The 10,668-nt window shown below is 46.6% G+C and overlaps 1 protein-coding gene across 1 annotated transcript; it reads left to right on the top strand.

Annotated features, from left to right (window-relative positions):
• On the top strand, positions 1-4,620 carry sypa (synaptophysin a; the record flags this gene model as incomplete). The annotated part of the gene is made up of 7 exons (XM_084553791.1): positions 1-18; positions 1,042-1,107; positions 2,303-2,427; positions 2,793-2,991; positions 3,063-3,254; positions 3,611-3,826; positions 4,539-4,620. The coding sequence occupies 7 exons, from the start codon at positions 1-3 to the stop codon at positions 4,602-4,604; spliced, it is 882 nt and encodes a 293-aa protein (XP_084409917.1). The 3' UTR covers positions 4,605-4,620.
• Between the last annotated feature and the right edge of the window lie 6,048 nt (positions 4,621-10,668).

Raw genomic sequence — 10,668 nt, 5'->3', positions numbered from 1 at the left:
ATGGACGTCGTAAATCAGGTACCAGTTCTCAGCATCTTTCTTTCATCTCTCTCCATTTCTTCATCCCCCCTGGTTCGGTTCTTCCTCCGGGTTCGGGGGGGATTCGTGTCGTGGTCCGGGCCGGCCCGAGCGGGCCAGGGTTCTGTTCGGAGCCCGTTGATGCGTCTCCGGATGATGCGGCCCGACACGGAGCCGCATCATCCGGAGACGGGAGGAAGAGGAGGAGGAGGAGGAGGAGGAGAGGCGATGATCAGAACCGAACCAGACGGAGATGATCTCCTTTATGATGATGATGAAGATGTGTGTGTGTGTGTGTGTGTGTGTGTGTGTGTGTGTGTGTGTGTTTGTGTGTGTGTGGTTGTAAAATGGCAGACGGAGCAGGAGGAGGAGGAGGAGGAGGAGGAGGAGGAGGCGTCCCTGTGCTGTTGTTGTTGCGTCTAACCTGCTCTGTTTTTAGATTCTCTCCTCTTCCTCCTCTTCCTCCTCCTCCTCATCCTCAGCTATAAGATGGAGCCCTGCAGTTAAACTGTTAGTTTATCTGGTGATGAATTTAATAATCAGCTGATTTATTTCAGTTAATAAAACTAAAATATAAAAGTCTTCAGATCTAAACTTTTACAAACTTCACATTATTCTGATCTGATTCATTCACACGTTTAATCATCATTAAAATAATCCTCAGAGACACAAGCATTTATTATTATTATTGATCAATATAATATTATCATTTTATTTAATTTTCTTTTTCAGTAATAATAAAAAGTCAAATTTATCAATATGTTATAAAAAGAATTGTATTTTCTACTATATAATATAATATAATATAATATAATGTAGTGGGCTGTAGTGTCTGTTAAATGGTCTGATTATTGAATGGACTCTGGTCTGTAATCTGAGGCGCGTCATTGATCGGTTTGTTTGTTGGAATACTCTCCCACATGATCCTGACTGATCCCATGAGGATCACAACAATGATCAGAACAGCTGTCAATCATCCTAACTGTGTGTGTGTGTGTGTGTGTGTGTGTGTGTGTGTTGCAGCTGGTGGCCCAGGGTCAGTTCAGGATCCTCAAACTTCCTCTGGGCTTCATCAAGGTCCTACAGTGGGTGAGTTCATCAGACACAACAACAACATGAACAACCACAGAAGAAGAAGAAGAAGAAGCTCCTGGTAGTTTAGTTCCCGTCCTCTCAGCCAGGGGGCGCTGCTACATTTCCTCTCGTAGCAGCGCCCCCTGGCTGCAGAACACCTGTTCACATTAACGTCCAGGTGTGAAGTCAGATCTGATCTCAGAGTGATATGAGGAGGTGGAGATGAGGAGTCACCAAGCAGCTGTTGATGGTTCTGATCCAGCGGTAGGTAGAGATCCATTAGAGACAGCAGCTGCTACAATATTCTACTGACCACATGATGGCGCTGCTGATTTACAGACACACAAACTGAGATCAGATCTCAAGTGCTGGCTGGGGACACATGTGGAGACACATTTAGATTAAGACCAGGTGGATGGACAGGTGAGACCAGGTGAGACCAGGTAGAAGGACAGGTGAGACCAGGTGAGACCAGGTGGAGACACATTTATATTAAGACCAGGTGGATGGACAGGTGAGACACAGGTGTTTCTTTTTCATCTTCATGGATAAAGTCTTGTGTTTATTAGATGTTCAGAGAGCTAGCTAACAGCTAACAGGAGGATAACAGCTAACAGCTAACAGGAGGATAACAGATAACAGCTAACAGGAGGATAACAGCTAACAGGAGGCTAACAGCTAACAGGAGGATAACAGATAACAGCTAACAGGAGGCTAACAGCTAACAGGAGGATAACAGCTAACAGGAGGATAACAGCTAACAGCTAACAGGAGGATAACAGATAATAGCTAACAGGAGGCTAACAGCTAACAGGAGGATAACAGCTAACAGGAGGCTAACAGCTAACAGGAGGATAACAGCTAACAGGAGGCTAACAGCTAACAGGAGGATAACAGCTAACAGCTAACAGGAGGCTAACAGCTAACAGCTAACAGGAGGATAACAGCTAACAGGAGGCTAACAGCTAACAGCTAACCTGTTTATTATCAGATCATGTTGTTGTTCATTAGCTGTGAAGCTTTTACCGACTGATCAGGTTAAAGGTTTGATTCCTGTCTGATCTGATTCAGGGTTACAAAGATGATCCAAGTTAACATCAGAGACACTTCCAGCAGCTCATTGAGTTTCCTCCTCTTCCTCCTCTTCCTCCTCTTCCTCCTCTCCCTCCTCCTCTTCCTCTCCCTCCTCTCCCTCCTCTTCCTCCTCCAGTTCTTCGCCATCTTTGCCTTCTCCACCTGTGGCAGTTATTCTGGGATGTTCATGTTATCGGTGGAGTGTAAGAACCGGACGTACAGCGACCTGAGGATAGAGGTGGAGTTTGAGTATCCGTTCAGGTCAGAGCACAAACATCCTGCTAACATGCTACATGCTAATGTTAGCAGTAGCATGCTAGTTTTAATTGCATGCTGACAGAAGTTGGTTATTCTATCGGTGGACGCTGACTGATTCATGGTGAATTCAGGCTGTTAGAGAACATTTAACAACATTTATCTTCTCAGCAGAATATTTATTTCATCTGACATTTGATGTAACATGAAGATATCAAGAGTCCTCTAGAAAACACATCTACAGTAGAATGAAACTAAACTATTATTAGTAACCCTGTTAATTATTGTAGTTCTGACATTAGTTTTCCTGTCGTTCTGTTTAAGGATGAATATTTCTGTGTAGTTTTTGACCCGCTGTGTTTCTCCTCCAGACTCCACCAGGAGTACTTCAACGCCCCCACCTGTAAGGACGGGTCCACGGACCGCTGCTTCCTGGTTGGAGACTACTCTTCCTCGGCCGAGTTCTTCGTCACCATCGGAGTCTTCGCCTTCCTCTACTCGACGGCGGCTCTCAGCATCTACATCTTCTTCTTCGACAAGTACAAGGAGAACAACAAGGGCCCGCTGATCGTAAGTCCCACCTCCTGACAGCTCCCACTGCATTCTGGGAAACGCCGCTCACGCTCCGTGTTGTGTTTCAGGACCTGGGGGTGACCGCCGTGTTCGCCTTCATGTGGCTGGTGAGTTCAGCGGCTTGGGCCAAAGGTCTGTCCGACGTGAAGATGGCGACCGACTCGGACGAAGCCATCAAGCTGATCCCCGCCTGTGAGGACGAGTCCAACAGCTGCCGTGAAGTCCACAGCCCGGTGATGTCTGGACTCAACACCTCTGTGGTGAGAATCCTTGCAGCTCCATAGAGACACAAACACGAGAGGAAAGGTCGTCTGAAGCAGAGACGGTTTATAAAGATGGCCGACTCTGACGGAGGGGCGGAGCCTGGGCTGGTGACATGTTGATGTTGACCATGCAGCTAAATGTAATTAGTAAATGTGAGTCACCTCTGGAACAGAGACTGTGGAACCAAGATGGCCGCCGTGTCTCCTCCATCATCATGGATTCACACTTTGTAAATGCTAACTCCACACAGAGCTAACGTAGCTAGCTAGCTAGCTAGCTCACTGAGGATTCCAGCTGTTTTTACTCTGGCTCAGAATCAAAGATAATAAATAATGAGCTTTGTTTCCTCCAGGCTTTTGGGTTCATCAACCTGGTCCTGTGGGTGGGAAACCTCTGGTTCGTCTTCAAGGAGACGGGCATCATCGCTCCCTTCATGCGTGCTCCGCCTCCTCAGGAGAAGCCAGCTGCACCCGAGGCCTACGGCCAGCAGGGGGCGTACGAACAGGACCCCTACGCCAGCAACCAGGGAGGCTACCAGCCCGACTACAACCAGCAGGGATACAACCAGGTGAGCTCGCAGCCTGTGATTGGCTGGTTTCATTTAAACTTTGATTCCAGGTCTCATCCATGAAGCAGAAGTAGCCCAGCATGATTTTATTTGATTGTTCTTTTCTTGACGAACTGATAAATAGTTTTAGAGAAAACATTAAATCATCAAAGGTCAGTGAAATCAAAACTATTAACATTATGCTAGTGTTAGCAGGCTGAGCTAGTGTTAGCTGACTGAGCTAGTGTTAGCTGGCTATGCTAGTGTTAGCTGACTATGCTAGTGTTAGCTGACTATGCTAGTGTTAGCAGGTTGAGCTAGTGTTAGCAGGCTGAGCTAGTGTTTGCTGGCTATGCTAGTGTTAGTTGACTATGCTAGTGTTAGCTGACTATGCTAGTGTTAGCAGGCTGAGCTAGTGTTAGCTGACTGTGCTAGTGTTAGCAGGTTGAGCTAGTGTTAGCAGGCTGAGCTAGTGTTAGCTGGCTATGCTAGTGTTAGCTGACTATGCTAGTGTTAGCTGACTGTGCTAGTGTTAGCAGGTTGAGCTAGTGTTAGCAGGCTGAGCTAGTGTTAGCTGACTGTGCTAGTGTTAGCAGGTTGAGCTAGTGTTAGCAGGCTGAGCTAGTGTTAGCTGACTATGCTAGTGTTAGCAGACTGAGCTCAGATGTTTTTCAGGTGAATGAGTGATGGTGGGTTGAGGCCGTCATGAGTAGTTGTTGTCATGTTTTCTCAGGAGGCGGAGTACGGTCAGGGCTACGGCCAGCAGGGGGCGCCCACCTCCTTCTCCAATCAGATGTGAGCTGACGGGAAGCAGGTGAGTCCATGGAGGATCAGACCTGGTTCAGACCTGGTTCAGACCTGGTTCAGACCTGGTTCAGACCTCACATTAACATCCACCTGGCCAGGCTTTAGTTCAGGACACATGTAACTGATGTGTTGTTAGACTCTACTGGCTCCTAACTCTTAAAGCTTTAAATAGTTCAGCTGTGGATTCCTCAGGTATTTGGTGTTTAGTCTAATAATCCAAGCTGCAGGAATCAGGACTACGTTTAAACAACCCAAGAATTCAATCAAACTTTGCATTTAAATAATAATTCTGAATAAAAAAATTGTATTTTTCATGTAGTTTTCGTTCTTGTCGACTTGTCTTTCCTTCACAGGAAACGTCGGAGTGAACAACAGTGGGTCGCCTGCAACCTACCCACAATGCAACACTCCTGTCTGTCTGCAAAGCTAACGGGTGGGGAGGGATGGGTGAGGGAGGGGGAGGGTTTAGATGTTCAATATAATGAATCAATGTGTAAATGATAAAAAGTTCTAAATAACGAATCCACAACTTGAACAAAACAGCGACGCCGACGATAGAAACCGTCTGAACCAGCGACGACATCGATTCTTCTTCTGAACGTCATCTGTGGAGAGAATGTATGTTTGTGTTGTACAGATATATTATATAGACTGAACTGTTTCCTCTATTCAACACAATGACTTGGCCCCGCCCCCTCATATATGCCCCGCCTTCCACGTCAACAAACCATGTTGACAGCTGCAAATCATGAAGCGGTTCAGACTGGGTTCATACCGGCACGAATCTGATCCAGAATGAAACCAGGTTAAAGCGATGTGTCCGATGCTATCGTGTCCAGTGCTAACATGTCTGATGCTAACGTGTCTGATGCTAGCGTCTCCTCAGGCGTCGGATGTTTGTCTTGCTGCATGTAAACATCAACGCGGGAAGTGATGTCACTCTGGACGCGGTGAATCCAGTCTGGACTTCAGCTTCATGGAGGAAACTGAATCCAAAATGGCTCCTGGTCGTTAGCGTTTGCTGTGTTTGTGTGTCTGATACGTTCCTGCTACAGAAACGTCCTCAATCACTGTCAAACTTTTCTGGTTTTCTGAAGCTTCACTTCCAGCCACATAAAAGTAAAACCACCAAAAACAAACAGACAACAGGTCACTGAAGCTAATCAATGCTAGCACATTCAATATGCTAACGCGTTGAACACATTTCACAAAAACTGTTTAATTTCCTTAACACAGTTAAGACATCTCTTAGCTGATTTGGCTAATGTTTGCTAACGTAGCTAACTTTATCTGACTTAGCGGGTGTTTGCTAACGTAGCTAACTTTATCTGACTTAGCTGGTGTTTGCTAACGTAGCTAACTTTATCTGACTTAGCTGGTGTTTGCTAACGTAGCTAACTTTATCTGACTTAGCTGGTGTTTGCTAACGTAGCTAACTTTATCTGACTTAGCGGGTGTTTGCTAACGTAGCTAACTTTATCTGACTTAGCGGGTGTTTGCTAACGTAGCTAACGTCTCCTGTGTGCACACACAAACTTAAAGAACTAAATAGAAGTCAGAGGAACGACTTCCTCTATCAAAGATGTCCGACCACTTCCTGTCTCATGAGCTGAGGACGACGTTGAGTTTGACTCTAAATCGAAGGACGGACGTTTCTGTCAGCGAACATCTTCTGAGTGTTGGTTTTCATTCGTCCCCCCAGCTCCCAGCCAATCAGACGTCTTTCTGGAACATTCTGGGTCTGAAAAAACACAAAGAAAATAAGATGTGATGCTTCTTCCTCTTCCTGGTTCTCTTCCTCTTCCTGGTTCTCTTCCTCTTCCTGGTTCTCTTCCTCTTCCTGTTCTTCTTCTGGGGTTGTATTTTGGACAGTGAAGCTGTTTCTAGCGTCGGTATCTTCCTCTGCATGGTGACGTGTTTTCTGCTCATGTTGTTCAGTAACTGATGATCAGTGTGATTCTACTTCCTGTTTCCTGTACAGGTGTGTGTGCTCATTACCTGTCCATACTTCCTCTTCCTCTCCTCTCTGTTTTATTCCTCCTGCTCTGTCATTCTTTACCCCGACTTTATTTTTCTTCTGTTTCTCTCAATGTTTAAGACATTTCTTTTGTCTCCTCCTCCTCTTCCTCCTCCTCTTCCTCCCTCTCCTCCTCCTCCTCCTCCTCCTCTTCCTCCTCCTCCTCCTCCTCCTCCTCCTCTTCCTCTTCCTCCTCCTCCTCCTCCTCACTGTGTCGTTCTTCTCGTCGTTCTTCTTCGTGACTTTCCTCTTCCTCCTCTGTGACGTAAACCTCCGGTGTGACGATATTCTACTCAGCATCAGTAACCATGGCGACAGTGTTGACAGTGATAACGATGATGATGATGTGTGTGTGACTTGTTGCTATGGAGACACCCCACCCCCACCTCCCCCCTGCTGTGTTAATTCAGTGGAAAGTTTCAATAAACGACAAATTGTCTCAGTCTGAGTCTGTTTATGACTGCCGGCCACTTCATTAGGTACACCGGCCACTTCATTAGGTACACCAGCCACCGGCCACTTCATTAGGTACACCGGCCACTTCATTAGGTACACCAGCCACCGGCCACTTCATTAGGTACACCGGCCACCGGCCACTTCATTAGGTACACCGGCCACTTCATTAGGTACACCGGCCACTTCATTAGGTACACCAGCCACTTCATTAGGTACACCAGCCACCGGCCACTTCATCAGGTACACCAGCCACCGGCCACTTCATCAGGTACACCAGCCACCGGCCACTTCATTAGGTACACCGGCCACCGGCCACTTCATTAGGTACACTGGTGATATGTATGTATACTAGCAACATGAGAATCCTTCCTCTGCTCTGCTGCTCTTCCCTCTTTGCCTCCCATCCCTGAGCTCCTCCCTCTGGTCCTGAGTCATGGCTCCTCCCCCTCCTCCCCCCTCCCCCCCCTGGCTGTTATCAGGAGTGTCTCCTCTGTGTGTGTCAGTGTGTGTTTGTTCTGTAGCATGGCGTCTCTCGGCCTCCTGCTGCTCAGCACCGCTCTGATCCACACCGCCCAGGTAAGGACGAGAGAGAGAGAGAGAGAGAGAGAGAGGGTTTACATGTGTGTCGCATGTTTTAATTCTTAGATTCATCATGATGCTGCAGCGTCGTCACGGTAACCTGATAGGATACAGAACGATGCTGATGCTGTTCATCTTCCACTATGTGTGTGTGTGTGTGTGTGTGTGTGTGTCTGTTCAAGTTTGATTATTGATGTTATTGAACGGGGATCAGTGTGTGTGTGTGTGTGTGTGTGTGTGTGTGTGAGGACCTCCGGGCAGTGACGGTCCTCACAAAGACAGCAACACCAACGTGAGTGTGTGGGCAGCCAGAGAGGAACATTTGGTCTCTGTCACCATGGTAACAGAAGACGGTAACCAAAGGCAACAGGACCATATGTCACAGGATACAGAAGGTCTCTGGAGACGGCTGCGATGTGTGTCTTCTTGTTTTTATTGTGTTGTGGGGACATTTTTTCTGGGAATGCATTACGTCAATGGAAGGTCCTCACAAAGATAGAAATGTGTGCGTGTTGTTCAGTACCTGTGAGATGTCTGTTAGCGTAGCTTAGCATCAACACTGGAAACCAGATAAGATCGAGTTCTTTGTCTCTGGGGACAGAATTTATTTGTTACGTAATCTACAAATGTCCCTGAAGTAGACGGTGGACAAATAACCAACGGTCCCTGAAGTAGATGGTGGACAAATAACCAATGGTCCCTGAAGTAGACACAGGACAAATAACCAATGGTCCCTGAAGTAGACGGTGGACAAATAACCAAATGTCCCTGAAGTAGACAATGGACAAATAACCAATGGTCCCTGAAGTAGACAATGGACAAATAACCAATGGTCCCTGAAGTAGACACAGGACAAATAACCAAATGTCCCTGAAGTAGACACAGGACAAATAACCAACGGTCCCTGAAGTAGACACAGGACAAATAACCAAATGTCCCTGAAGTAGACGATGGACAAATAACCAATGGTCCCTGAAGTAGACGATGGACAAATAACCAAATGTCCCTGAAGTAGACACAGGACAAATAACCAAATGTCCCTGAAGTAGACACAGGACAAATAACCAACGGTCCCTGAAGTAGACACAGGACAAATAACCAAATGTCCCTGAAGTAGACGATGGACAAATAACCAATGGTCCCTGAAGTAGACACAGGACAAATTACCAAATGTCCCTGAAGTAGACACAGGACAAATAACCAATGGTCCCTGAAGTAGACACAGGACAAATAACCAACGGTCCCTGAAGTAGACGGTGGACAAATAACCAACGGTCCCTGAAGTAGACGGTGGACAAATAACCAACGGTCCCTGAAGTAGACGGTGGACAAATAACCAACGGTCCCTGAAGTAGACACAGGACAAATAACCAAATGTCCCTGAAGTAGACGGTGGACAAATAACCAACGGTCCCTGAAGTAGACACAGGACAAATAACCAACGGTCCCTGAAGTAGACACAGGACAAATAACCAAATGTCCCTGAAGTAGACACAGGACAAATAACCAACGGTCCCTGAAGTAGACGGTGGACAAATAACCAACGGTCCCTGAAGTAGACGGTGGACAAATAACCAACGGTCCCTGAAGTAGACGGTGGACAAATAACCAACGGTCCCTGAAGTAGACACAGGACAAATAACCAAAGGTCCCTGAAGTAGACGGTGGACAAATAACCAACGGTCCCTGAAGTAGACGGTGGACAAATAACCAACGGTCCCTGAAGTAGACGGTGGACAAATAACCAACGGTCCCTGAAGTAGACGGTGGACAAATAACCAACGGTCCCTGAAGTAGACACAGGACAAATAACCAAAGGTCCCTGAAGTAGACGGTGGACAAATAACCAACGGTCCCTGAAGTAGACGGTGGACAAATAACCAACGGTCCCTGAAGTAGACACAGGACAAATAACCAACGGTCCCTGAAGTAGACACAGGACAAATAACCAAAGGTCCCTGAAGTAGACGGTGGACAAATAACCAACGGTCCCTGAAGTAGACACAGGACAAATAACCAACGGTCCCTGAAGTAGACACAGGACAAATAACCAAAGGTCCCTGAAGTAGACACAGGACAAATAACCAACGGTCCCTGAAGTAGACACAGGACAAATAACCAAATGTCCCTGAAGTAGACGATGGACAAATAACCAATGGTCCCTGAAGTAGACACAGGACAAATTACCAAATGTCCCTGAAGTAGACACAGGACAAATAACCAAATGTCCCTGAAGTAGACACAGGACAAATAACCAACGGTCCCTGAAGTAGACGGTGGACAAATAACCAACGGTCCCTGAAGTAGACGGTGGACAAATAACCAACGGTCCCTGAAGTAGACGGTGGACAAATAACCAACGGTCCCTGAAGTAGACACAGGACAAATAACCAAATGTCCCTGAAGTAGACGGTGGACAAATAACCAACGGTCCCTGAAGTAGACACAGGACAAATAACCAACGGTCCCTGAAGTAGACACAGGACAAATAACCAAATGTCCCTGAAGTAGACACAGGACAAATAACCAACGGTCCCTGAAGTAGACGGTGGACAAATAACCAACGGTCCCTGAAGTAGACGGTGGACAAATAACCAACGGTCCCTGAAGTAGACGGTGGACAAATAACCAACGGTCCCTGAAGTAGACACAGGACAAATAACCAAAGGTCCCTGAAGTAGACGGTGGACAAATAACCAACGGTCCCTGAAGTAGACGGTGGACAAATAACCAACGGTCCCTGAAGTAGACGGTGGACAAATAACCAACGGTCCCTGAAGTAGACACAGGACAAATAACCAACGGTCCCTGAAGTAGACGGTGGACAAATAACCAACGGTCCCTGAAGTAGACGGTGGACAAATAACCAACGGTCCCTGAAGTAGACGGTGGACAAATAACCAACGGTCCCTGAAGTAGACGCTGATTCATTCATTATCTGACGTTTGACTGAAACAGTTTTTAGATCAAGGTGGTGAAAGCTACCAAACAAATAAACATGAAG

Source organism: Chelon labrosus (genome assembly GCF_963514085.1).
Source record: "Chelon labrosus genome assembly, chromosome: 10".
Lineage (NCBI taxonomy): Eukaryota > Metazoa > Chordata > Actinopteri > Mugiliformes > Mugilidae > Chelon > Chelon labrosus.
This window is presented reverse-complemented; position numbering and strand designations above follow the sequence as displayed.